The following is a 26,171-nucleotide window of genomic DNA, read 5'->3' on the forward strand; positions in this document are numbered from 1 at the left end:
ATACTTACTTTATGCTTGGATATCTAGAACTGCTCATTTTCCTCACTTTTGTTGGAGAATCTGCTAAATGTTTTGGTCGGAAATTTTTGGAGCCGCAATGGACCTAATTGCAGCAGCCGCTTCGTGATATGTTGCAGAACTATTCAATCAATAAAATGTGTCACAAATCGTCAAGCCCATCTTTTCCAACCGATTGCGATTTTGTTATGGGAACAAATAACGCTGCAAATTGCGTGAAAGAACATTTCGTCCTCTCACTAAATAAAAATACCAAAATTCCCTCGACAAACAGGTTCACTCGATTACCTCACTCAATAGCTGGAAAAGAGTAGGCATAATAAAATGGCTTAAAATATGCCACTTTCCATCAAATAGAGCGTTTTCATGTGACGTAAGAAAATCGGAAACGAGGTTGGTGGCCATGTTGGTGTTCCACCACTGATCTCTGTGTTAAAAGTTGTTAAGCATGGCTACTAATTCAACTGAGACAGTCACGAAGAGGGACGTGAAAACTTGACACGAAGCAATCCCATTATCCGATTATGCAAAACGATTGGATTCACATGTTAAAGAGAGGTATATGGAGAAAGTAGCAATAATTGGTATTGACCCTTTGCTGATTTCAGAAGAAAAACACGATCCAGAATGCTTGCCACCAGTGGAAGCCGCCAATTTACTCTCGTATTTTGTTGAGGACATAAGCTACTATACAAATATGCAATTCAAAGCATTTCGAAGTTTGCATGCTTACAATCAAATGGTCTCTGGATTAATATCAAGTGTCCAGGGACAGATTATTTCCAACAAATACGTTGTTTTGGGAAAGGTACGGCACTCGCAGAGGATGAATGATCCACCTGTTCTGCTTTGGATCATAACGGAAAAAGACGGGACGATTCTTTGCGCACATTGTGTAGGCTGTATGGCAGGCCTTGGGTAATGCTGCTCCCACATCTCAAGTGTTCTTTTTTATTTAGAAGTTTGGACCAGACTCAATGGTAAGCTTGCTTGTACACAAACCAAATGTACATGGATCTTGCCAACATATGTCAAGGAAATATCCTATGCTCCAGTCAAGAACATAGATTTCACCTCTTCCAAGAAACTGAAACAGAATCTTGATAAGGCTGTTGATGATGTTATCATCCCATTGCCTAAACAGGATGAATGCTTCACTAGAACCAGACCTGATATAGCAATGATAGACAATGCATCCCCAAGTGAAGATGAGAAAAATTCTTTCTACAGGGAATTGAATTCATGCAAGAAAAAGCCTGTCGCATTAAGTTTGATCAAGCCATATGCAGACTCCTTCATCCTCAAAAGCAGGAACATCCCCACTATATCAGATTTATTTGATGAGAAAAATCTTAAACTTGAATATCATCAGTTGATAAAATTATGTTCAGAAACAAACATCAGCATCAGTGAAACTGATATCAATGAAATTGAAAGGGATACAAGAAGCCAGTCTAAAGGAAGTGCATTTTTCCGACATCGAGCAGGCAGGATTGGTGCTTCAGTTTCAAAGCAAGCATGCCACACAAATCCAGCACAGCCATCTCAATCATTAATCAAATCAATTTGCTACTCACATCTTTTCCAGTTCCAATCAGCTGCAACAGACCATGGTTGCAAGCATGAGCAAAATGCAATTAATGCATTTGAAGAGCAAATGAAACTGTCCCATTTAAATTATCAGACAATTAAATGTGGAATATTTGTTCACCAACATTATTCATGGTTGCATGGAACACCAGATTTTCTGTCTACATGCGATTGCTGTGGTGAAGGCTGTGGTGAAGTAAAGTGCCCCTTTTGCTTAGAGGGTGTTGATTTTGAAAGCTATGCCATGAAGCCAAGCTCATGTTTAGAAACAGTTGATGGTAAGATGTGTTTGAAACGTAACCACCAAAACTTCTACCAAGTGCAACAGCAACTATTTACAACAAAGAAGGGTTTCTGCGATTTTGTTGTTTGTGGTTTCACTGAAACTGCAACTGCTTTTATTCATGAAAGAATTATGCCTGATGAATGCCATTTGAACCATGTTTTACCAAAGTTATCCCAATTTTGGCAATACTGTATCCTGCCAGAAATCTTAGGTAGATGGTATACAAGGAGATCACATTTGTTGAAGGCAGTGGAGGGCTGCAAATCAATTTGCTTCTGCAGGGTTGAAACAGAAGAATTTACCATAAAATGCCACAATGAAAAATGTCCCATATCTTTGTACCACCCATCCTGCTTGAAGATATCTAAGTTTCCTAAGAATTGGCTCTGCCCTCATTGTCAAAGGCTCCCTGAATTAAAAAAAAATCAGGGAAAGAGAGCAGGAAGAGAGATCATGCAATGCATGAAGCACTAAATTTGAATACAATTTGCATCTGTCAAACAAAGGCAAATGAGGTTGATAAGATAATCGAATGCCAAGCTAAAGAATGCAAAAGTGGAAAATTCTTTCACCTAACTTGCCTAGGATATAAAAGAAGACCAAATAACAGCATGAAATCTTGGATATGCAGTTATTGCAAAGCAAATGGAACAATTGATTAAGCAACTACTTCCAAACAAGATGAGCCTTTGCATTACATAGATAGATTCTGACATTGAAATCACCAGTGGCTGAAAAGAAATCAGAAACATTTGCCCCTCTAAGAGCACTCAATGGCAGGCACTACATTAAATTATGTCAACAGATGATTGGTTTGATTGTGACATAACTATAAGATTTAAGTCAATTTAAGAACCGTAAATCCAAATGTTGAAGGATTGGACCATAAAGAAACATTGGATGTTGTTTCTGGTGGATTTCCACAAATATTTAAATGTTGTTCATTTTTAATCTATATTTCTAGCTTTACTAACAAGTTCTTTATATTAACTCCCATTTTACTACTTTATAGATTTTCTCACAGATACTGGTGTTACACACAGTATTTTTTTATAAGGTGTTAATAGGAGATTGGGGGTTACATCGTTGAAAAAGTAAAAAAAACCTAATTCTTTTACTACTTTCTAGTCAAACTACTACTACTTTTTAGATACTTTCTAGTCAAAAGGAATTACAGAGGGGCATTAATTAATTAGGGATGCACAAACTCGAATAATTCTGTCAATAGTAGGGCAAGTGTTTCCTTTCGATGTAGTCAAGTAGTCAATAGGTAACGTTCCTTGAAGCATTGTGTACTTTTGGCGCAAAAGTCCAATAACTCTCTCAACATGAATTCTCACATTAGCAATTCCTCTTGTTTTTTCCACATCTACTGGGTCCAATTGGTCTTTTCCTTTTGTAAAGGCAGGTATTGCAAGCTTAGCTTGATACAGCCCAACACTTTCTTCTATTGTAAAGCCCCTGTCTGCCAATACCAAATCTCCAGGTTTCAACAGTTTCAAAATACCACAGTTGTCAGTTAGGTATTTGTCTGATGTACGTCCTCCCCATGCCTCGAAGCTGATTGAACCCTGAGGAGTTATACCAATAAGAACCTTAATGGTATTGTGATGTTTATAGTTTGAAAATGTTTGAGCTCTGGCCAATAAATTTGAAGGCCTTTCAATGAATACCTCAAAACAATCTATGATCACTGTTGTTTTCTTTCCAAATGCATATTGAAAACATTGTGGCATAGTATTCCATAGATCTTCTCTTTCTGGCCAAGATATGAGGAAACTTAGTCTGTTATCAAGGTTGATCATCCAAGCTGAAAAGATTCTGGAAACTGTGGATAGTGAAGCCCCAAATCTGTACACAAGGTCCTGAAGTGGCACATTAAGCCTTAATTTCATTAGAACCAAAACAAATTCTTGAAATGAAGACAGAAGTGATTTATTTTTGACACTGGGTTTAAGATATTTAAAGGCTGCCTTTAGAATTTCAAAGCTTGGCATTCCAGTATAAAATTTCACCTTTGAATCATCGCCCTTAAAATAGGACTCATCAAGGAGTTTCTCTTTTGGAGTATTAGCAGTTAGAAAATCAAATTCATTGGTGTCAGTCGCTTTGTCGGACATTCCAGGCTCCTCAATATCATTATTTATAGGGTCATCCACACCGCTGCTGGGTAAATCCTTGCTTTCTTCGTCAAATCCCGAGTTGAAAATCTCTTTGGCCGTCAATCCTGGTTCTGTGAAATGCCTCATTTCCTCCTTCCTCTTATTTCAAGTATTTCCATTGCACGCTTATGTCTTCCAGCCACCCTTTCCGCTCTCTTAGCTATGGATTCGACTTGGCAACTGCTTTTACGCTTCGAGTGTCCAAGGTTTAATGTTGGTACCCAGTCAACATTATGCTTGTCCCAGTCTTTAGCAGCCGCTCCCGAGACGAAATGATGCCCACAAACACGGTCATTTGCCAATTTTTTGTCTGTCAAGTCTTCCCGGCTAATTGCTGCTATCCATTTTCGTCTGCGCTCTGTACTTAATAATTCAGTTTGCTCTCCTTGATGAGTAATTATTGCTGGGACCCGGAAAAATTTTAGGCCGTTCTGATCTTTGCCTTGTTTCTCGCTGCTCTTTCTTCCAGTTTTTTCTCCGCAGCCGACAATCAGACACAAAACCATGATTAAGAATAATTATTTCACACACAAATTAGACAAATACCCGAATGATTCCCTAAAATATCTCGTCAACTTAGTACCCAAGGAGGGAATATTAATTGACAACGTAGTGATTCTACGCTGCAAGGTTTTATTATGGAACACCGACATGGCGGATAACAGCGGTTGCTATGCATATTGGTCACGTGATGAAAACGCTCTATACAAGGCCATTTATGAGCAAGTCTCACAAAGGTTTCAAAGCTGCGAGACTGTCCGATAAAAAGTTGCCAACTCATGTTTCAAATCTCGCAAAGTTGTAGTGTTGTAGTCCTTCAAACAGGGATCTGATGTGCGTGAAAATCCAATTTTGCAGTGCGTGAATGCGTGAAAAGTCAAAAAATCGTGCGTGAAGGACATATATATAAATGACATTTATAAATCTTCTCAAATTCTTCAGTTTCGACTATTTGCAGATGACACCAGTATTTTATTGGCTAACAAAAATCTTGATATCCTAGAACAAACCACCAATTCGGAGTTACAAAGGGTATCTGTGTGGTTATTGGCTAATACGCTATCGCTAAATGCATCTAAATCGAACTTCTTGCTGATAAGCTCTCGTAAAACTGATAGAAACATAAAATTAAAAATTAATAACAGAGATCTCAAACAAGAAAATTACACTAAATATCTTGGAGTAATAATTGATAATAAGCTTACCTGGAAATTGCATATAAAGCAAATAAATTTAAAATTATCAAAAGGAATCGGAGTGCTATATAAATTAAGACATCTGGTACCAAAACAACCTCTTAAGACTTTATACTCCTCATTCATTCAATCACATGTACTATATGGTATATTAAATTGGGGTTGTGCTAATAAAACTACCCTGGAACCTTTAAAACGTAACTTACGAAAAGCAGTTAGAGTAATCGACTTTGCAAACTACACTGCACATAGTGAACCTATATTTAAACGCCTTAAAATATTTAACTTTGATAAACTTTACCTGCTTGAGACAGCAAAAATGATATATCAAATTAGCTCTGACAAAACTTCTCTTGAAGGCGAGTTTGTAAAAACAAAAAATGTACACAATTATAATACACGGCAATCTTCTTCTGAAGGTTTTTCTCTTCCATCCATCTCTACAAACTTTAAAAAAAACTTTCTCACTTTCGATGGTATTAAATTTTGGAACTCCCTACCTATAGAGTTAAAAAAAATGGATAATAAACACCACTTTGTGAAACAGATGAAATATTTTCTTACGAACAAATTTTGACATCTGTAGGCTTGATTACTTTATGATTTTTTTATAATTGCACTTAGCTGTTATTACAATATTACACATAGTCTTATTTTTATTTCGTTCTACTTTATTGTATTCTTGTTATATCTTACTGTTATTATTCAAACTTAAAATCGTCATTATAAACACGTCAATTTGGATACATGGCTCGATAGCTTGCCCAAAGTTCTTTCCATGTGTCCATCAGCCTAAAATTGTTTAATTCTCATTGCTGTTCTATAAAATATTGCGATTGACCATTCATTGTTATTTAGCCATATTAACTTGGATATTTTATATTTAGTATAATTATGTTAACCGGTATATGGTAATTAATCAAATTTATGTTGAAAAAAAAAATATTTTGAGTTTGAGTTTGAGTTTGAATGCGTGAATCACAACCACTATGAGGGGTAGGCCATTATATACTCATTGAATTAAAAAATACAAATTTAAAAAAACTGTACAAGATACACTTGAAATTTATCAAAATGTATAACTAAAATTATTACTGATTTACCTTAAGCCTTAGGGCACTGGGCTCGAAAATCATTTATGATTTCAATCTCAGTGTCCTAGACAACATCCTATCAAATTAGAGTCACGTCGCCCCTTATGGAACGATTTCAGTAAAAATTATTTCCTCAGCTTTTTGGTACTTCCTAATAAAATAAAAGTACTACAAGCACATTCTTTGCTGTATAATCTACATGCTTGTGTAAAGACAGTCTTATCGGTTTTTCTCTCTTTCTGCACGAGCAACATTACTACAGGCTACTTTTCTTCGTGAAAAACTTAGGCCATCGCCCCTTTTGGAACGACTCAAATTTAGGCATGCAGAAAAGCGCACAATGGAGAAAAACCGGGAATTATTCTCTGCCTTCTTTCCTTCTACCTTTATCATTCGTCAGTATCAAATCAGACTTTCGTTGAGCCACTTTTTGCAAATTCAGAGTAAAGAAGGAATAAAGCTATCCCCAAGTTTGGTTTTCTTACTTGAATGAGACTTTATCACGTGTCACACGTTCAGCCACTCATGAATTGTTGAGAATCACAACAGGAAGCCCGCCGTTCCATCGAAGAAGCCACTAGGCCAATGAAAGTGCTCCTGATAAAAAATCCCGGTGAATGAAAATTGTGCAAGCTATTGTTTGGATTCCAACGAATATTCGTTTAAGGGAGATGAAGAAACACGTTGTGGGGGTTGGTTTTGTTTTAGCTAAAAAACCGACCGAGGGAATGACCAAGAAAGTTGAGGTGCAGCAAAAAAATAGGGTTGAAGGTCTAATGACAACTTTTTCGTTTACATTTCGCTTACTTTTAAAATATTCTCTTAGCTTTTAAAAACAAAATGAAACAACGATAATTAGCAAAGAGTTCAACTAATGTCGTCAGCAAAATAATTTCGCGCGTTTTTTGAAGATAAACAAACCTAAACTCCTTCATATTTATTTTTATCATTGCACAGTCAGAATTCATGAAAAAATCGAATCGTTCCAGAAGGGGCGACGTGACTCTATATTATTCAAAATTACTGTTGTGATGAAAATTCCTTGTAAATCTCATTCTTGTTACGCATATATACAGTTTTTATATTGTAGGTAATAGTTGTTGTTGAATGAACTGAATGAGTTGAGTTGCGACACCACACTTGACCTAAAATGGCAGCGACGGCAAAACCTGTTCTATTCAATTATGAAAGACTGACGATCCTGAGGATTTGCACGCATACCACCTTCCAGTTTCACTTTTATAACATTATATCAAATTTATTCTTGGAACCGATTTTTAAATATCACAAATCGCAGACAAAGTTTTATCATTGATTTATATAGGCCTGACCATTCAGACGATTTGCTTTGACGATTCGTACGCACACTACCCTCCAGTTTTTCTTTATTAACTTTTGACTAATCAAGTCTGTAGAAATGATTTCATTTTGAAACATCACAAATACCATAGATTTGCTGTTTTTTTCATATTTTCATAAATAGATGGTAATATGGAAGTCTTTTACAAAAATGTGCGTTTTGTGAAAACAGCTTTCCTTTAATAACTCAGAAAAATGATGAAAATATTATTTGAAATGTAATCGATAGATCATGGTCTGCTACACTGTTTTAGCATAACTTGCAAGAGTTTAAAAGTGTTTCAAGAACATTTTCAGGGCCCTTAATGTTGGCAAAATCACAATTTTTCTGAAACTGCTCTTCAGCTTTCCTTTCAAAACTTCTTCAAATCTCGGTTCTATAGCCTAAACAATTTGTTACACTGCTTTTCATAGTCTGCAGTCTATCTTTGCACTTTTTTATATTTTTATTTTACGTCAAAAGAACCTTCTCCTTTTCCTCCCGTAGGCGCAGTATTATTTTTTCTAACAACTTTGCATAAAGTCCCTTGTAGAATGTATATGTTGATGTTCAGAAATTTCTTTCACATTTTCTTTGCAATTTTCATGGATTATAAGTGTTTCTCATCGAAGCTTTTCTAAAACGGTAATGTCTTAATATAAAGTAATTAGCCCATCAAGTTATATGAAAAATATATTTTATAGGTGTTTAGGTAATTGATTTCTTTGATTTGCAGACTAAACATATACTCTATCTAACTAAGGATGTCAGATTTGGCCAGAAAACAAAGTTTCAGTTGTACAACTTGCGCAGTCATAAAGTTGTAGTGCGATAACCAACAGTGGACTAGGTATAAAGCCTTTGGTGAAGTTTTAAAACTACATCTACATTTCATTCTATCTAGCACTTCAGATTACACCAGGAAACAATGTCCCAGTCCTATAAATTGCATGGTTACAAAGTCAAAGTGCAAGACCCAATATAGGACTGGGTACAAGTACCGTAGTCTAAAAAGTTCTTTTGTGGAATTTCGAAGCCGTTATTGCATCTCATTTTATTCAGCACATCAAATAACGCCTGACAAAAGTTTCATTTTTATAACTTTGAAAGTGTTATACCTAAAAGAGGACTGGGTACCAGTACCCCAGTCGAAAAATAGCTGTTGAGGGCATTTTTTAAGGTTGATATGGATTCCATGTTATGTTGAAAGTTATATCGAGTTTCGCAGAAATAGCGTAAAGAAATCACGAGCGTATACCTGACAACATAACAAAACTCAATAATGATTGCGAACACAACTTCAGCAAGCGAGACACTCAAAACTCATAACAGTCACACGATGTAGTTCACACGGGAACGCTATCGTTCCGTTCCATTTTTGTTCCAGTGTCTGGAACGGAAAGGTATACTGTTCACACGGTAACGGAACGATTGCGTATCGATTTTTGTTTATGTTCAGACGGGAACGCAATCGCTCCGTTCTGCCATTTGCGCGCCAAAATAAGCAAATGATTTTTAATGCGCATGTCCATAATAGAGATGGATTTCATCATTTCGATTTATCTCTGAGCTATCTCTGAATTCTTTAAACAATTTGAATAAATGGAGAATACAAAAGCGCCCCAAAATAAGCAAGCTCGTGGGAAAATGGAAGCCAACCCTAAAAGGGAGGAATTTCAAAGTGAGGTGAGGTGATGAAAGACTACCAGTCCATCCAAGCCCACAGTAACCTGGAATGGATGAAAGTACGTAGCAGGTACGAACAAATTGCCGCAAAGATGAATGTCTTTCCCACATGCTTCGCCGACCTCTCCGGTTTTTTCTAGCAAGAAGAAATGTTTGACCAGTCAAAACACCCCGTCTTTTTTTCCTTTTTATCATATTTAGAAGTAGATTCGTAGGACGCACAACCCAAAGATTGGGGGATAGGATAAAACAACATGTTCCTTCCAACATAAGAAACAAAACTGCCCCTCAAAAAGAACAGCCTCCTCGCTCTTGTAGGTCTAGAAACACTGTTAAAACAAATGATTCTTCCAGCGGTCAACATCTTTTAGACAACCCAGATTGTGCAAAACTCTATGATGACGACATGTTTCGGATAATTGGCAGAGCCCGGTCGTCCTTTCATCTAGCAGTTTTGGAATCGATCTACATACAAACGAAAAAGCTGCCATTGTGTAGACAGAAGGAGTTCGTTTTCTCTTCTCTCTTGGACTCCAGTGGTAATCTCTCTTTAGGCACGCGGCACTGATTGGTCAACAACACCGGTCTTGTGCTTGCGTTTTTCTGATTGGCCTATTTCGATCCACAACTGGGTATATATTTTTCATCGTGTTCTTTCGGACCTTTATTCTGACGTTTTATGCTCTGAGGAGTGTCAGACGAAAAAGCTCTCAGTTAATATGTTGTGAAATGTTTGCTTTTTTCAAAGCCATTTTATTTAGGTATATTTATATTTTTTGTTTATTATTTGCATCGATTCAGTAAATAACTTTCTGTATCATTGCCTTGTCTGCATTTTGGATGTGTAAACATGGCATATGAAAATAATCGAGACAAAAAAGATGCACATTTCTGTTTAAGAAGTAAAATTCTCTCAATAAATACAACAGCTTCTTGTTATTCACATCGATGTGCACTCTGAAGCAAAGGTCACACTTTGTTTCTTTCCTCCTTTTCCAAATTTTTCCAAAATATCAACAATCAATGCTTTTCTGAGAATCGTCGAATCTTCTATTCTGAGCGGTGTAGTAATTTGTTAAATTGTAGTCTAGAAGATGAATTTTCAGCCGTTCTAGAAGGCCTAAATTCAAAGCTTTTCTTTCACGTCGGACCCAACCATGGAGTCACTAAACTAGATTTGGTGGCGCCACCTCTGTTGCTGTGTCATTACTATTTATGATATTTTGCCCAACTGCCCCGCTTGCACCAATAGCAAAAAACAGTTTTTCTGGAAAGAATGGGTCCCTTTATGGTTATTTTTTCCCGGCCGTCCTCTAGGAGCCACAATGCCCCTGCTTAAAACCCTTTTGAACTTAACAATATAATTTTTGCTTCCAGAATTGTCCCTTCAGACATTGGGGTGCAGCCAAAATGTCAGATATTGTTTGTTCTGACTGGCTAAACAAACAGTGCACAAATGAATATTGTAATTCAAGTCATCCAACATTTAAATTCAAAGGTTTGTAAAAAGAAGATAACATTTTTCAATAATGGCATTTTTAAAGTTTACTACTACCTTATATTTATTTACAATTTCCATCTGGCTATTTTTCAATTTTATCATCATTCTCCTGCTAAGAAATTTCAGCACTTTTATCATAGAGCCCAGACAGCAGCACCCTAGTTTTGGGCCTACAAACATACAGCCAAACAGGGCTACTCCATTTAGAATGCCAGGTATGGTCGATCAGTTTTGAATAATAATTTGCATTAATATTTATATCAATGTTTTGTATTGGTATTTCAATCAATATTGGCATTGCACCTAAAAATTTTGTTAAGGCCATAAAACTTTCCGCAGCTTTTCACCTTTTCATTGTAATTTGATTTGTGTCTTGCCTTTTAGGGTATAGGGGCACAAGTGTGTCAACAATGAACTTGGTAGAACAGGGATTACAAAGTAAGATTTTTTAGTGGTTACCTTGACAATTTTAACTAACGCTACCTAGAATGACAGGTATGGTCGACCAGTTTTGAATAATAATTTGCATTAATATTTATATCAATGTTTTGCATTGGTATTTCAATCAATATTGGCATTGCACCTAAAAATTTTGTTAAGGCCATAAAACTTTCCGCAGCTTTTCACCTTTTCATTGTAATTTGATTTGTGTCTTGCCTTTTAGGGTATAGGAGCACAAGTGTGTCAACAATGAACTTGGTAGAACAGGGATTACAAAGTAAGATTTTTTAGTGGTTACCTTGACAATTTTAACTAACGCTACCTAGAATGACAGGTATGGTCGACCAGTTTTGAATAATAATTTGCATTAATATTTATATCAATGTTTTGCATTGGTATTTCAATCAATATTGGCATTGCACCTAAAAATTTTGTGAAGGCCATAAAACTTTCCGCAGCTTTTCACCTTTTCATTGTAATTTGATTTGTGTCTTGCCTTTTAGGGTATAGGGGCACAAGTGTGTCAACAATGAACTTGGTAGAACAGGGATTACAAAGTAAGATTTTTTAGTGGTTACCTTGACATACATGCCAAGCATGAGTTGATACCTCTTGCACTCAATCATCACAATTACAGGCGATGTTGCAGTTGATGCTGACGAATCAACGGTCTTTCATTGCTGACGAAAGCTCCTCTTCAGTATAGCCTTTTTGAAGACAAATTTTTATTAGAACGTTTTCCTTTTGCTTGCATTTTTGTTCAATACTTAGTTTCCAAGGCGAGCAAATATATCAACTCAAATGACATTCTTGAGTTGCTGAATAACACGAAGGTCAAAAAACTTCAAAATCGAGATAAAGCAACCTAAATTACGACAACCAGCCTTTGAATTCCACATGCTTGAAAATTGCAGAACCGCCATTTTGATGACGTCATGCAAACTTTAAATAGCAATAACTCGTTATCTACAGGTCTGATAGAGTTTATTTTTTAAAACTTTTTGCTCCTATTACAATGCCAAAGAAGATGGTTTGAGCGATTTTTCAAAAAAGAGAATTAAAATTTTGATGACGGGAGAAAAGACGTCATTGATCATGTGATTTCTATTGTGTTACAAAAATGTATCCAATGCTTAAAATATTCAGCAAGGCTGAAAGTACCCAAATCAAGAGCAAAAACTAAGGTTAGGCACTTTGCTCGGTTGTTGTTAAAAATTCCCTGTCTATGTGTGTTTTTTAATTATGGTTTATAAACACATTGAAGGTACCGAGTTACCTAAATATAACACAAGATTGCTAATGCAATTAATTTTGGCTAAATCATAAGCTTGGCATCAACGTAGAATGAAAAGCCACCCTGCCTCTAAAATCTGTCCCTGCATATCTCAGCCAACCTCTGATGTATTTAGTTGATTCCGAGTTATTTCACGCTGTTTTTACAAATAATATGTTTTTCGAGACGTCATCACTTAACCTCCCTATTCTTTCGATTTAAAGCTGGATGATTAGCGCTAGTAATTTGGACAAACATCTTTGCAACAGTGAAAGCATGTGGAATTCAGTCCGTTATATTATCATTTTAGGCCCGAGGCAGGATGGAAGATCAGTTGGCAAAAATATTAACAAGAAACAATTCCTTGTTAAGAATTTCAGTCCTTCTATGGATGAAAACGCAATGGAGCAATGGATGGGATTTATTTGTGACATGGCTGTTTCAAATGTTAAATTTAGCTATGACAAAAAGTCTGCAATGGTAGGGTTCAAACGCCCAGTTGAAATAAGTAAGTATCAAAAGGTTTACGTAAAGCTGCTCAAATCAAATTTCTCGAAACTGCATCTTTTCAAAACTTACCACAGCCCAAGGTGAATTTGCATACGATACAGATGCTTAAGGGTCGCCATTTTAAGGTGATATGGCATCTTATGGATTTAAATCCATTGTGCTTAGTAAAAGACGAGACTCAAGCCAGTTTCCAGAAAATGATTGTTCACACTGCTTCGTATTCGTTTTTATTCGTTTTACCTGTTCACACTGCTCTAGGTAAATGTGAAAATGCTACGGAAACGATGAAGTGTTCACATTGCTTCGCCCCGGATGAATATGAAAACGCTGTGAAAACATTGCTGTTGGCGTTTTCAAAAGTATCCGTTTTTGCATTTTCGCCTCTCTTTTACATAGATAGTTTGCAACGATAGATAAGAATGCTACAATCGTAAGTACAGAAGGGAAAGCTGAAAAAACCATTCAAAATTGAAAAGGGTGTCATCAGGGATAGGAGAAAACACATGCAGAATTGGAAGGACATGCAGAATTGTCCACCGATCAACGTTTAGCATCGGCCTTTCAGCTCAGACCATTCTCTAAAGTCAGTAGGATATGGAGATGAGTACTAGGTGGAGGTCATAAGGTCATAAGGTCAAGGTGGAGGTCATGAGGCTTGGCTTTCTTTTACTTCAAAATTGTTCAAACATTGTTTAAAATTACATTCTATAGCAGCTCAGTCTCAGCTCAGCTCAGCTCAATTTGTTCTTAACTTTGAATCAATTTTGCGGCTCGTGTCCTTATAACATTTTTCTTATGAAAAAATTGTATTCTTAACAGCTCCATATGTTTTCAGTTTGCATCCACAACTCTTCTTGCTGGAGATATGAAGACAAATCCCGGCCCTGCATCTGCCGGCCCCCAAAGCAATAATGAAAGCAAAAACGAAAAAAGCCAATTACAAGTCCGAATGTTTGTCTCGAGAGAAGGTGATTTATGGAACTAGGGTCAATTCTAGAGTGAATCGCGTTCATCAGAAACTGATCTTAAGATACCGCTGCTAAAAACAATAAATGGCCAAAAGGCTTTTTCTTATCGCGGTCCAAAACTGTGGAATAATCTAGAAAGGGCTACCAAATTGGCCCCCTCCCTGAAAACCTTCAAGGAACAACTATAGTCGGGGACAACTTTTATTTCATCTTTACGTTCACTTTTTATAGCCTTAGTATTATTAGATATTGTAAATTAGGTTTAATTGGTAAATTTCTTTTGTTACTAGTATTTTAACATAGTTATTAGCTCTTATTTTATTCTTTTAAACAGGTCAGGTTGAAAAACATATGTATGAACCTTTAACCTGTATAAATATTATAAAATGAAAAAATGATAAAATGAATCGTAAACGGGAAGCCTATCTATGTTTCGGCTCGGATCGGATCTGTTAAGATAATCCCTTTTATTCACAGACTTAGATGATCTGAAGAAAAAAGCAAGGACAACAGCTTTGGGTTCTAACCTGGAATTGCTTGTTGTTGAGTTCACTAAAAAAGTATTGATCTTTGGCATTCCGAAAGGTACAACAGAACGTGAACTGGAGCAAAATGTTCGTGCAATTACAGGCCTTTTGACAATCAACAAAATCGACTTGGTTGCTGACCGCAATTATGCAGTTGTTACATTACAATCATCAACACGTAAGTACCTTGTTTTCATTCTGATTCCATTTCCGTATTGTAAATTGTCGCAACGTTCTCGTCATGGTTAATATCTTATGAAAAAACACATCTTTGGTAAGATATATTTACCCCGTGAAAGAGTGGATACCAACAGCAGGGGTCTCCTGCTTTTATCGTGGTGACTATAATGTCATGAGATTTCTGCATCCAATAACTTTTTGGTCTTGTAGGTCTAGAAGCACAGTTTAAACAAGTGATTCTGCTATCGGTCAACATCTTTTAAGCAACCCAGATTGTGAAAAAACTCTATAATGACGACATGTTTCGGATAAATATACTAAAATGCGTGCGGTACAATATGATGAATAAATAACGATCAATGTAAGTAAATTGTACCAGGAAATTTTTTTTAAAATAATCAACGACGTTTCGAGCATAGCCCGTTATCAAGGCGTTAATTATTTTAAAAAATTATCCTGGTACAATTTACTTACATTGATCGTTATTTATGTTTCGGATAACTGGCAAAGCCCGGTCGTCTTTCCATCTAGCAGTTTTGGAATCGATCTACATACAAACGCAAAAGCCACCATTGTGTAGACAGAAGGAGTTCGTTTTCACTCTTGGACTCCAGTGGCAATTTTTCTTTAGGCACGCGACAATGATTGGTCAACTAAATCGGTCTTGTGCTTGCATTTTTCTGATTGGCCTATTTCGATCCACAACTGGGTATATATTTAACATCGTGTTCTTTGGGACCCTTGTTCTGACGTTTTATGCTCTGAGGAGTGTCAGACGAAAAAGCTTTTAGCCAACATGTTGTAAAATGTTTGCTTTTTTCAAATCTGACTAGTCAAAATTGCCAACGACACCATCTTCCAAGCTTATTTCAAGAAAACAATGTTTGTCAACATTGGTTCCAGTCTGCTGTGTATGGCAAGTGCATGCACGAAGTCAGTATGGTTTCGCACGCCAAAATTTGGCAATGCACACCAAAAATACAACAGCGTTTATATAGAAAACTCTACTTTGCACGTTATATGATAGGTAAAGGGAGGCTCGAACGCTTGAAATGTGCCTGAAATGATCCTGAATGCGCGAGATCTCGTTGCGAACTGCCATAATTTGGAAATTGGTATTTATCTTCAAAGACGTATGCTATTACAGTTTGTCGAAAAGTTGTGTTATTGAGTAAAATTCAAACAGAAATATACCGAATCGTATATAAGTGTACATTGACTTAAAATGTAACCCACCTTGTTTGTGGATAAAATTTTAAATAGAAGTTAGGAGAAGATTGACTTCAAACAAAATTTATATTTTTTAAAATGAAACCTTAAGCGGATTTGATTAAACCGTAGATGCTGGAAATCTTGTCAAAGGCAAATTAATTCTCGAAGGGTCAAAGCTTCGATGTCTCTATTACAACGAAGATTTTGTGACAGGTAAGCTGTTAGACAGTCAAAATACAATCAAAGGTACAATCATGCATTTGCGAAACTTGTCGGTTAATGTATCTATCATTTCTTTGCGAAAACTTTGATATCGTTCAGGCCACTTTGAAAGAAAAACATACAGTCTGTGCGCTTTGATTGGCCCCAATTGTCACATGATCCAAGATTTGTAGTCCCGCGCACAACGAATTTTTGTCTTTCGTCTCAAGCGATCGAAAAAATACCAAACATGTTTGTTTTCAAAAAATTGTCTCTTCCAATAAAAATATTTAGTTTTTAGACCCCGTTTACACTACAGTAAAAAGAACGAAACTCCTTGGTTTCGTGCTAGAAAAAGCGACAATAGGCCTTGCATTTCCACTAGGTATCTCGTTTCCCTGCTAGATTGAGAACAGTTCCGTTCCTCTTTGGTTTCGCTGAAAAGCGAAACTCTTTGGTTCCGTTCCAAAATCGTGCTTGTTCTCTCAAATGTAAACGGCCAGGAAGGCAACTTTTTGGTAACGATTGAAAACGCGGCTCAATCTAAAATGCCTGCCAAAAGCCCTTGAAACACCCAGCAATTTGCATTGTATTTTATATCTGTCATTCCTTTTCCGAAAAAAATACTACTTCCGCCGTCTTTCCCCTAAAACAATGTTGATAATTTAGAGAAATATCTTAAAAGAAGCGCAAGAGAAAGTGCTTCCTAAAATCCTAGCCCATGTCATAGTAAACCAGCATTGTCCCGTGGGGGAGAGGGGGATGATTGATTTGACATTGGAACATGACGTCAGGGTTCCAAGACTTTTGACAGGCATTGTAGTGTTGGAGTGAGGTCTTCTGAAAATTTCAGCGTCATCGCCGCGCCACTACGCATGCTTCACATGAAAGTTCCTTTCTCTTTACTGAAGTGTAAACGGGATCAAATTTGGTTCAGTTCCTTTTTGCTTCAGCGTAAATGCGATGAAAAAACCTATCGTACCGAAAGAATAACGGAACCAAGAAGTCTCGTTCTTTTTTCCGTAGTGTAAACAGGGTAGCAGATTTTTACATCGAAAACAAAAATCACGGGTCGCGACGAACGAATCTGCTGTGCGTGGCAGCTTAATCTCCGTTTACACGGGAGCGGATCTGCATAGATCCGTACCCAAACTAGCTACGATAGGCCTTGCGTTTACACGGGCACGGTAGGATCCGTATCTTTTCTGGGAGAGATCCATACCTTCCTGGGTACGATTAGAAAGCGAATCCATTTAGATCCATACCGCCATCGACGCTGTATAAACTTGTGGATTTGGATCTGCAAAGGCACGGCAGAAAAACGAGACTGTTGCTTAGGTCAATGGAGGCTACTTCGATTGTACGCGATAAAGCAACAGATTATCGACAAAGATTGCTTTACCAAATGTTGAAGAACGAAACGAAATTTCAACTCCGCCTGAAATTTCGCATGTTTAAAAGACAGATTCGATCTTGTTCCGTCCCCTTGTGAACGCTATATAGTTTAGGATCCGATCTCGTGTAAAGGCTCCTTTGGATCCAGGGATGTAGTTGTAAAATTTTAACAAGGGGGGCCGTAATGCAGTGTGGGAGGGTCATGGGCGTGGCATGTGAGACCTCGTTCAAGTGTTTTGTACCAAGTTAATTTTCCTTAGGAAATATATCAAACACAAGAAGTAACCTCGGGATTCTAACATAGGGCATGAAGTTAGAAAATAGACTGATCCCATTATTACGTCACAGGTGTTGCCACACTCAACGCATTCTGGTAGTTGTAGTTACGCGCAATGTTGTTATCCATCATGTTTCTCACTGCTTCGCTTTGTTAACAAAGTAGTTATGCCGAAATCATAATTGGAATATTGAAACTCACGGAGATTTAATGAAAAAGGACATCCCTAGTTTTTTCAAAACTCTTGCATGGACACAGGTCCTACTGACAGTGCTGTCAATGGAGCGCACCAGAAGATGAGAGAAACTGACATTGATGTCGATGAATTTGAAGAAGTGGGCTTAGATGTCGATAAGTTGTCAGATGATAAAGTTGGTTTGACGAAGTCTTTGGAGAACCTTCCAAACTTCGACAACCAAAGATTTCATGACCATTTGATTACCAAATTAAATTCTATGCCAAAGCGTGGAAGTGCCCCGAAAGCATTCCGTAATAAAAACAGGGTTATAGGTTATAGAAAGAAGGCTAAGTCAGAGGTGTTTTTTTGTAAAACCCACATTTAAAGCTGTCAAAATTTCGTGAAGGTAAGAGGTCATGCATCCATGAAAAACGTGAGATCAATTGATTACGCACATCGATGGGATATACAAGAAGCTCTTGTATTGATTGAGAGAATTTTACATCCTGAAGTGGCGTCGTGCCTGGGAGATTTGAAATGTTCCTCCAGCAGGGTAAAGATGGAATGTTCCTCCAGCAGGACACCAGCCATTAAAACGTTTCAAATACAATAGCTTTGTCTTTGATAAGGCTGCTGAATGCAAACAAAGAAAAAGCCTGTTGTCAGCGGAGTATTCTTTGTCAAAATCTTTTTTAGTTTCAGGAAAAAGCTTCAGAGGACTTCTCTTTCTTGAGCGTAAAGTTGCCCTTTCCTTTAAGGGCTTCTTGTTTCGCTTTTTTAGAACAATGGTTGGTACATTTATTATGTACGTCTTACGTCCACCAGTGAAATGCAAAGAGCCGGGTTTGCATTTTGTGTGCCAGAATTCCACCTATGTGCTGCGGTGGGGTGGAAATCCATCCTTGAGATCATATGCAACCAGCGTGTTTTTAGCAAAGTTTTTCCTTAATTTTACCATTAGAAATAGTGTAAAAAGATAAATCCCGATTCACACGACTGTTTCTGAAGCATTGTGGCACACAACTTGTAAACCCTCCTTTGCCACCGTTTCGTCTTTTAGGCCCGCTCTCTACATCAATAGGCCTAGCAACGTTCCAATGTCGCTCCATTGAAAGCACTGTTAGTAGGACGCTTTCCCTTGCAAAAATCTTGAAAAAACTAGAGATGTCCTTTTCAATGAAATCTCTGTGAGTTTCAATGTTTCTGTTCATGATTTCGACATAAATACTCTAATAGCGGGCGAGGCAGTGAGAAACACAGTGAACAACGTGGATAACAACGGCGCGCGTAACTACAACTACCAGCCCATAAACATGGGCCACATAAAGTAATGCTCCTGCGCATAGTCTATTAGGTTACTACAACGTAATACTGTAATCGGTCAATGGCGGATTGAATGAAAGACTTTAGAACCATAGCTATTGGAGTATGTAACTACGGTATATCTCTTGTGACGAAGTTATTCTCTATTGCTTCTGCTATTAAAATGGAGGCCAGACAGAGTTAAATAGTAACGACCGGTTGTGTATTCAGTTCATGTATAATAACATCTTGGTACACGAGAACATAACTTGACTAAAGAAAGCAGCAACGATAATATATTGCTGAGTATATCAAATAGAAACTCACTTATAGTTTTCAATTTCAAGGCTTTCGATATGCTTTAAGTGATGTGTTCACGTTATGGAAATGTCAAGGAATGTCAATATCCCTGTCTTCATCAGAGTCTTCGTCTCAATGACGTAAAAACTTTTGATTTGCCTTTGAATAGCGTATAAACTATTGGCTACTTCTTGTTTGGTGTGTTTTCTAATGAACGCCGCTTTTCAAGATGCGGCGTTTCAAAGAGGGCGGCGATTATCAGAGGGCGGCGTTTTTTACAAAAAGTTGGCTGAAGGTGCGGCGTTCAATAGAGGGCGGGTTTATCGGAGGGCGGCGTTCATTAGAAGAAATACTGTTAGCACTAAATATTTTTCGCTGAATGCGCGATGTAACTTTGTAGTAACCTAACAGTGTAGCAACATATTGCCATGTAGATAAAATATCCTATCAGTTTCATGTTACAGTGAAGTTTGTATGTAGGCCATTGAAGTAAATATATGAATCATCGTTCTGTTTTGTTTGGAACCCATGCGTTGTTCTATCTCCTTCACATCTTAACAACCATGCTTTCTGGCAGTCATTTCCCGCAACTGGACCAGTGGGAAGTTTTTTCAATTGGTGCCTCTGGCTACCAGCGAAGCCATTTAAGATACTTGTCAAAAGGAAAGCAACAAAAGGCTCCCCGACACATCAAAAGTTTTTCATAAGGTTTTTCACATTTTTTACGGACCAGATAATCCAAGTCCGGATAAACGAAGTCCGGATAAACGAAGTCCGGATAATAGAAGTCCGGATAAACGAAGTCCGGGTCAGATAATTGATTAAATACTGTAATAGATAATCATCTCATCAATCAGGGGGAATAATGGCGTAGTCTTCGTTTTGTTGTTCCTCTTACGCTGTTACAGCGTACCCTACCAATACTAATACAGTATCCTGTAAACAGGGCCTATGCCTAATTATGATCTATTTTTACCAAACAGAAGAAATCTATGAAGCAATGCATGGTCTATCAAAGACAATCTACATAAAGGATTACGATAAAGATATTATCAGTTTCATTTGGTCAAGGCAAGAACTGAAGAGCCGATTGGAAGCGAGTCTTGATGGTGCACAAATCAACTTCAATAAGAAAAATGATGAAAGAAATGGTGACAACGGCTGTCTGTCCGTTGAGCTTGACGAATATGATGCTTCGTTAGAAGAAAGGGTTCGTTTGTTTTTGAAAAAATTCATATCACAGTTTAAGCAGGTATCAATCGCTCTCGAGACCTTGAAACTCTCAGATGACGAGATTAATCAAGTAATTCGCTCATACGAAAAGGAGGATAAACGATGCTCTTTGAAAATCAATGGCAAGAAAATGAGTATCACAGGAAAAGACAGCGATGTGGAAAGAGCTCGATTCAGAATTGACGAGCTGCTTCTTGGAAAGATTGCTGAGAAGAATCAGCAAGCTTTGAAAACCTTGGCTTGGTACTTGGGTAACGAAAAAAATCCAAAGTTTGATACCACATCGATTTTGGAGCTACTAAATACAGAAAAAGGAACTTTTTTATTGAAAAACTTTGATCTCGTTTGTGAAAAGCTTGACAATGTGGTATCAAAGTTGCACATTGAGAGGGCTTCCGTTGTGCTAGACAAGGTAGGAATCAATGAGTTGCTCAAAACGGAAAACTTTGAAAATCTCCGCCATCGTATGCTCAAGAAGCACTCTGTCGCTTCGAAATTTGTCTGTAAACAAATATCAATGCAGAATGCAGCTGCACCATCCAATGATTCCATTTGGCATAAATTGTTATTTTGGATGCCCGACCATGACGAATCAATGGGCACTCAGTTAAAATATAACTATGCTATCACATCAGGCTGTTTTTTCGTCGAATCAGTAGTTGCAGATATTGCGAAAGAGCGGGTAAGTTTCAATCCAATACGATTTCCTCGAGTTTTTATGTCTACAGCTCTCTTATATTAGGATGTGTCCTCCTTTATTATCTGGCACCATTTCGAAATTGGCACAAAGTTGGTGCAAAGTCGCACTGTGGTTATTCTACTTTTCATTTTTGTAGTTTTTTTCTAGACTTTTAAATAGCATCCTATTTAACATTTTCTTTATATAATTCCTAGGGGATTTGGGGGGAACTGCTTCCCTTTAAATCAATATGAATCATGAAATTTTTTTCTGAAAATTTAAATATTTTGACGTTTGAAACCAAGTCATCCAGGTGGTTTCGCGGTTAATTTCGTTTCAGGCTGTGGTGTTAGCGAGCCACGAAACACGAAAAAATTATAGTTCACGGTAGGTATGAGCTTCAGCAGACTTTCTAACTGGAGACAGAAGTTACAATGCAAGTTGTAGGGCGAAAAATCATACCTATAAACATCAGAACGTCAATGGCATAAAAGAGGCCCAAAGGTTTGAGAAGTTATAATGATGCTGGAAAAAAAACTAAAACTGTTAAGGTTATACCGGAAAGCAAATTTTCGTTAAAGGAAACAAGTGAGGATGGGTGGGTTGATAAAAAGCGAACACGCTTTGTCGACCCAATAAAGGGAATAGAAATGCTATGAAACCCACATCTCACCTAAGTATTCTAAACCAAAAAAACCCAAGAAAACAAAAGATTCCACAACATTGTTTGAGTCTTGTAGAACTGGTAGAGGTAAAACGTCACAAGAGACCATAATGAATACCAAAAAAATATCAACTTGGGGCGAATCAATTAAAGGGTCAAGAAATTTTTATAGAGAATTCTATAGCAATATCAAACAATCCCTCCTTGCTATCAAAAAGTTGCTTGTATAAAAAAGGTGGTACGGCTGCTGCCTTTCTAAATATTGGTAATTGTTTCAAAACAAGACTGAAAAGTAAAAGGGATGTTAAAAGGACTTTGAGGGGGAAGGGGGGAGTTTGTCCCTGAAAAATATACTTGTGTTGCCAAGAGCAGGATTCAGTTTTGTGCAAAAGCACTTTTTAAAATGGCGTGAAATTATTGATGTTGTATGGAAATGGCAATGACAATAACGGGCCCTCTTTGCAGGTTGATGTCATTGTGAACACAACAACAGGTAGTATGTCTTCGACATCAGGGTGCTCTGGATCTTTGTACGCTGCAGCCGGCAATCATTATGCATTCGATATACGCACAAGTGTCAATTCGTTTGGTGAAGTCGGCGTTTGGGACTTTCGTGCAACAAAAGCTGGGTATCTTCATTGTAAAGAAGTGTACCATGTCGTCCTTGGCAGTTTCGACTCAAAGGTAACTACCGTAAATCCTCGAATTGCCCCCCCCCCCTCGAAAAAGCCCCCCTCGAATTGACTCCCACCCTAGAACTACAAATTGTTAATAAACCCCCTCGAAAAAGCCCCCACTGCTACCGTAAATCCTCGAATTGCCCCCTCTGATGTTGCCTTTGGCGTTTTATTTAATAACCACAAAAATTCATACTTTTGGTAATAATTAATTAAATGCTCATAAAGGAATTCCTACTAAAATAAAAGAGGTCTTTTAATAATGTCTTCTTAATGTCTACAATAATTTTATAAGCCCCCACTCCCTATCGTATAGCCCCCATCCAAAAATATCAAAAATAAATAAGCCCCCAGAGGGCTAATTCGAGGATTTACGGTATGTTGCATGGGAGCCTAACATTTTATTTCGACAGTGACCTTCAAAAGAGGTCGAACAATTTTATTCGTACTAGGTTTACCTGTGCGTCCTTGAGTCTCATTACAGTAATAAGGTCAGAGAAGCTACTACTTGCATTTTGTTTTCAAATAAAGCCCATTTTTTGAAATTTTATCCATAGAAACTGCAAGACTTGATCGTAAAAGTATTGGAAAAAGCTTCTTTTTATGGTTACGATTCAGTGGCCTTTCCATTGCTTGGAACCGGAGGCAAGGGTTACAATGTCGAGACGGTTTTACAAGTATTCAAAGACAGTTTCGAGTATTATTCTAAATACTCGTTGATCAGTGCCATCAAGCTCATCAAAATAGTTGCTTATGAAAAAGACACAAAATCTATCCGCGCTATGGAAAGATTTTTTAAAGCATGTCAAAGTGCAGATAGACAAGACACAGTTTGGGAAGTTCATTTTATAGGGTTTGACTCGAATGACGTTAATCTTGCCAAGAAGATGCTTCAGAAATTTGTCCAGGAGAATACTGTTAAAGTTAGCTTTAAGCTAGATGCGCTCAAAGATTGCCCTCAACTTCAAAAAGAGCAGCTGTTTCGCCACGCGAAAGCAATTGGAGTCAAAATGACGCTATCTAGTGACGGTAAGTAATTCAAAGGAAATGAAGATACAGGTTAGAAATTCTTCTTTCAAAGTTTAGCAGGCGGAGGAAAGGATATGAAAGATGAGTGGTAAAGAAGAACTCAGCCATAATCTGAGGGATAGGCAAGTGAGAGATAAGTTTTTGGGTAAGGAAGAAGAAGGGATGGGATGGTGGGGGAGAGAAGGTGAGGGGGTTATGGTGGGAAAGGAATTAAAGGTATGAGCAATAATGCACCTTAATTAAAGCATAATGCAGCCATAAAATATAAGCTCCCAGTCAATAAATAATGTTCGACCTTGCTTTCCCTTCAAAGCATTTCTATCGGATGAAATTGTTTTTCCTTCCTCAAACATGACTGCGAAATCATCAAAAGAACTGACTCTCGATCCGGCTTGTCGATAGTCATAGAGTGACGTCGATAGATCCAACTGTATTCGTTTAAGTAGAAACTATTAGACAGGGAATTTTGTAGGAAAGCAGGAAAGCAGTTAATTTTGAAAGCACTTGTGTTTACCAATAAAGAACAAACCTTAAAGATAATCAAAGATTCCACGACATACTTGCTTAATTGCAGCTATGAAAAGGCTGACATCCACTTGATATTCCATTCTTTCCTCATCGATAAAATTTATTAGTTGTCGAAAGGACACTAATGTAGTTTTCTGCTTATTGTGTGAAAAGCCTTCAAGGAAATATTCCTTAAAGATTGACAACGAGAAGTAGGTTAATTTTGGAACGTCGTATCTTACCTGGGTTTAGATAGTTCCAAAAATCTACCTGCTGTTCATGCAGTTATTGGCTGCGAAACAACACCGGTAATGTTGTTGTAAGGAAAGCTAACATTTTAAAAAGCTTTAGGAGTGTTCTGGAAAGGGAAAATTGCTCGAGAGAGTTACGATGAGACAGGAAATCTGCAATGACATTCTCACGAAAGCGATAAAATTTGTGCAAAAATAATCATACAAAGGGAAATGTGATGAAACACTTGTGCAGATAAGAGTAAGAATTCGCAAGGCAATGAAAAACAGATAATCAGAAGCTCTACAACCAGATCCATACTGGTTGACACAAGCATTTACTATTGGTTAGAATGATCTGGCCTACAGGTGGTATTAGTGTGGTTTATAGGAAAAAAATTTCTTTACATATTCTAATTTTGAACATACATTTGATAAATAAATAAGAAATGGCACAAAAAGGATGTACAGAGAAAAACGTTTCTTAACGGCTTGATGACAAAAATATCCGATCTTCAACGTTAAAAAAGCTGTGAATATCTGCAGAAAATACTGGAGTCAGCAAAATAATTCTAAATTTTTTTTCACACAAATTATGTTCATCTTGTGCAGGGCCCGCACACCCTCCGCTAAAAAAACTGCAAGATCTGCAGCGCTCTAATGATGAAATCGAAGAAAATTCCGTAACCAATGAGGATTAGGCCATGGGAAAAATTATGGTGAGGTGATCAGCTTAAAGCAGACGATGATGAGTGGAACTACATTTTCTTCTGGAGTTCCAGCAAAGGAGACAGTGATGAAGGATGAATGGATCCATATCATTTTCTATACAACGAAATTTTAATTTTGAATGACTTTTTTAACTAGCTAAAGATTTTTAGGCATCCTTTCACGCGTTATTCAATTACCTTTAAAAGGCGATGACGTCATAAAATGATGATGACGTCATGAAGGAACGTTTTAAAGTAAATATAATAGAAATTCAATACATCTTTTAAAAGCACTGAATGTGTGCAATTCGAATATGGAACATATTTGACAATGATAGTTGCAAGAAAACAATTAAAAAGGTTCAAAGTGAATTTTCTCCAAGTTGATGACGTCATCACAAAATTTGACTTCCGTTCAAGATATTTTTCATTTCATCTCAGATTTGAAATCTGCATAGTTAATTTAGTGCAAAAATGCAAAAAAAGTTGAGTTCGAGCCCTTGGCCGATTTTTAAAGATTTTTTATCATTTTTTTGATGACGTCATCAAAAACAGTAACTTCCGGTGATAATTTTTTTTGGCCCATCTTGGATTTGGAATCCCCATGGTCGATTTAGTAAGAATGTGAAATAAAATTTGAGGTTAGGCAGTTTGCTAGTTTTTTCTACAAAATTCCCTGTCTATATGGTAGCCTTTCGAGTAACCCGGCCTAAAAATTATCCGTTTTTGCATTTTGTTCCCACTAAACTACTTGAAAAACTTAAATGGAAATTTGGGAAACCTTTCGAGTTTTCGACTAATCGGGC

General features: G+C 37.3%; 1 protein-coding gene and 1 pseudogene across 7 annotated transcripts in view; one reads left to right on the forward strand and one right to left on the reverse strand.

Annotated features, from left to right (window-relative positions):
- The window catches only part of LOC135692660 (uncharacterized), a 38,417-nt gene that overhangs the window by 4,873 nt on the left and 7,373 nt on the right, over positions 1-26,171 (forward strand). For 2 of the 7 annotated variants that reach the window (XM_065210889.2, XM_089111382.1), the window contains exons 2-12: positions 10,749-10,869; positions 11,013-11,087; positions 11,257-11,310; positions 11,537-11,590; positions 11,817-11,870; positions 12,897-13,094; positions 14,542-14,769; positions 16,113-16,196; positions 20,620-21,551; positions 22,678-22,896; positions 23,447-23,918. In XM_065210889.2, coding sequence (XP_065066961.2) covers positions 10,749-10,869; positions 11,013-11,087; positions 11,257-11,310; positions 11,537-11,590; positions 11,817-11,870; positions 12,897-13,094; positions 14,542-14,769; positions 16,113-16,196; positions 20,620-21,551; positions 22,678-22,896; positions 23,447-23,918 — 2,491 coding nt within the window. Of the gene's footprint in view, positions 1-8,421; positions 8,536-10,748; positions 10,870-11,012; positions 11,088-11,256; positions 11,311-11,536; positions 11,591-11,816; positions 11,871-12,896; positions 13,095-14,541; positions 14,770-16,112; positions 16,197-20,619; positions 21,552-22,677; positions 22,897-23,446; positions 23,919-25,267; positions 25,548-26,171 lie in introns of those variants that run through there. The other 5 variants (XM_089111399.1, XM_089111392.1, XM_089111391.1 and 2 more) reach the window with 5 other exon arrangements.
- Positions 2,801-4,562, reverse strand: LOC135683866 (uncharacterized; annotated as a pseudogene).

Source organism: Rhopilema esculentum, chromosome 3 (genome assembly GCF_057945365.1).
Source record: "Rhopilema esculentum isolate cy_ngs chromosome 3, ASM5794536v1, whole genome shotgun sequence".
NCBI lineage: Eukaryota > Metazoa > Cnidaria > Scyphozoa > Rhizostomeae > Rhizostomatidae > Rhopilema > Rhopilema esculentum.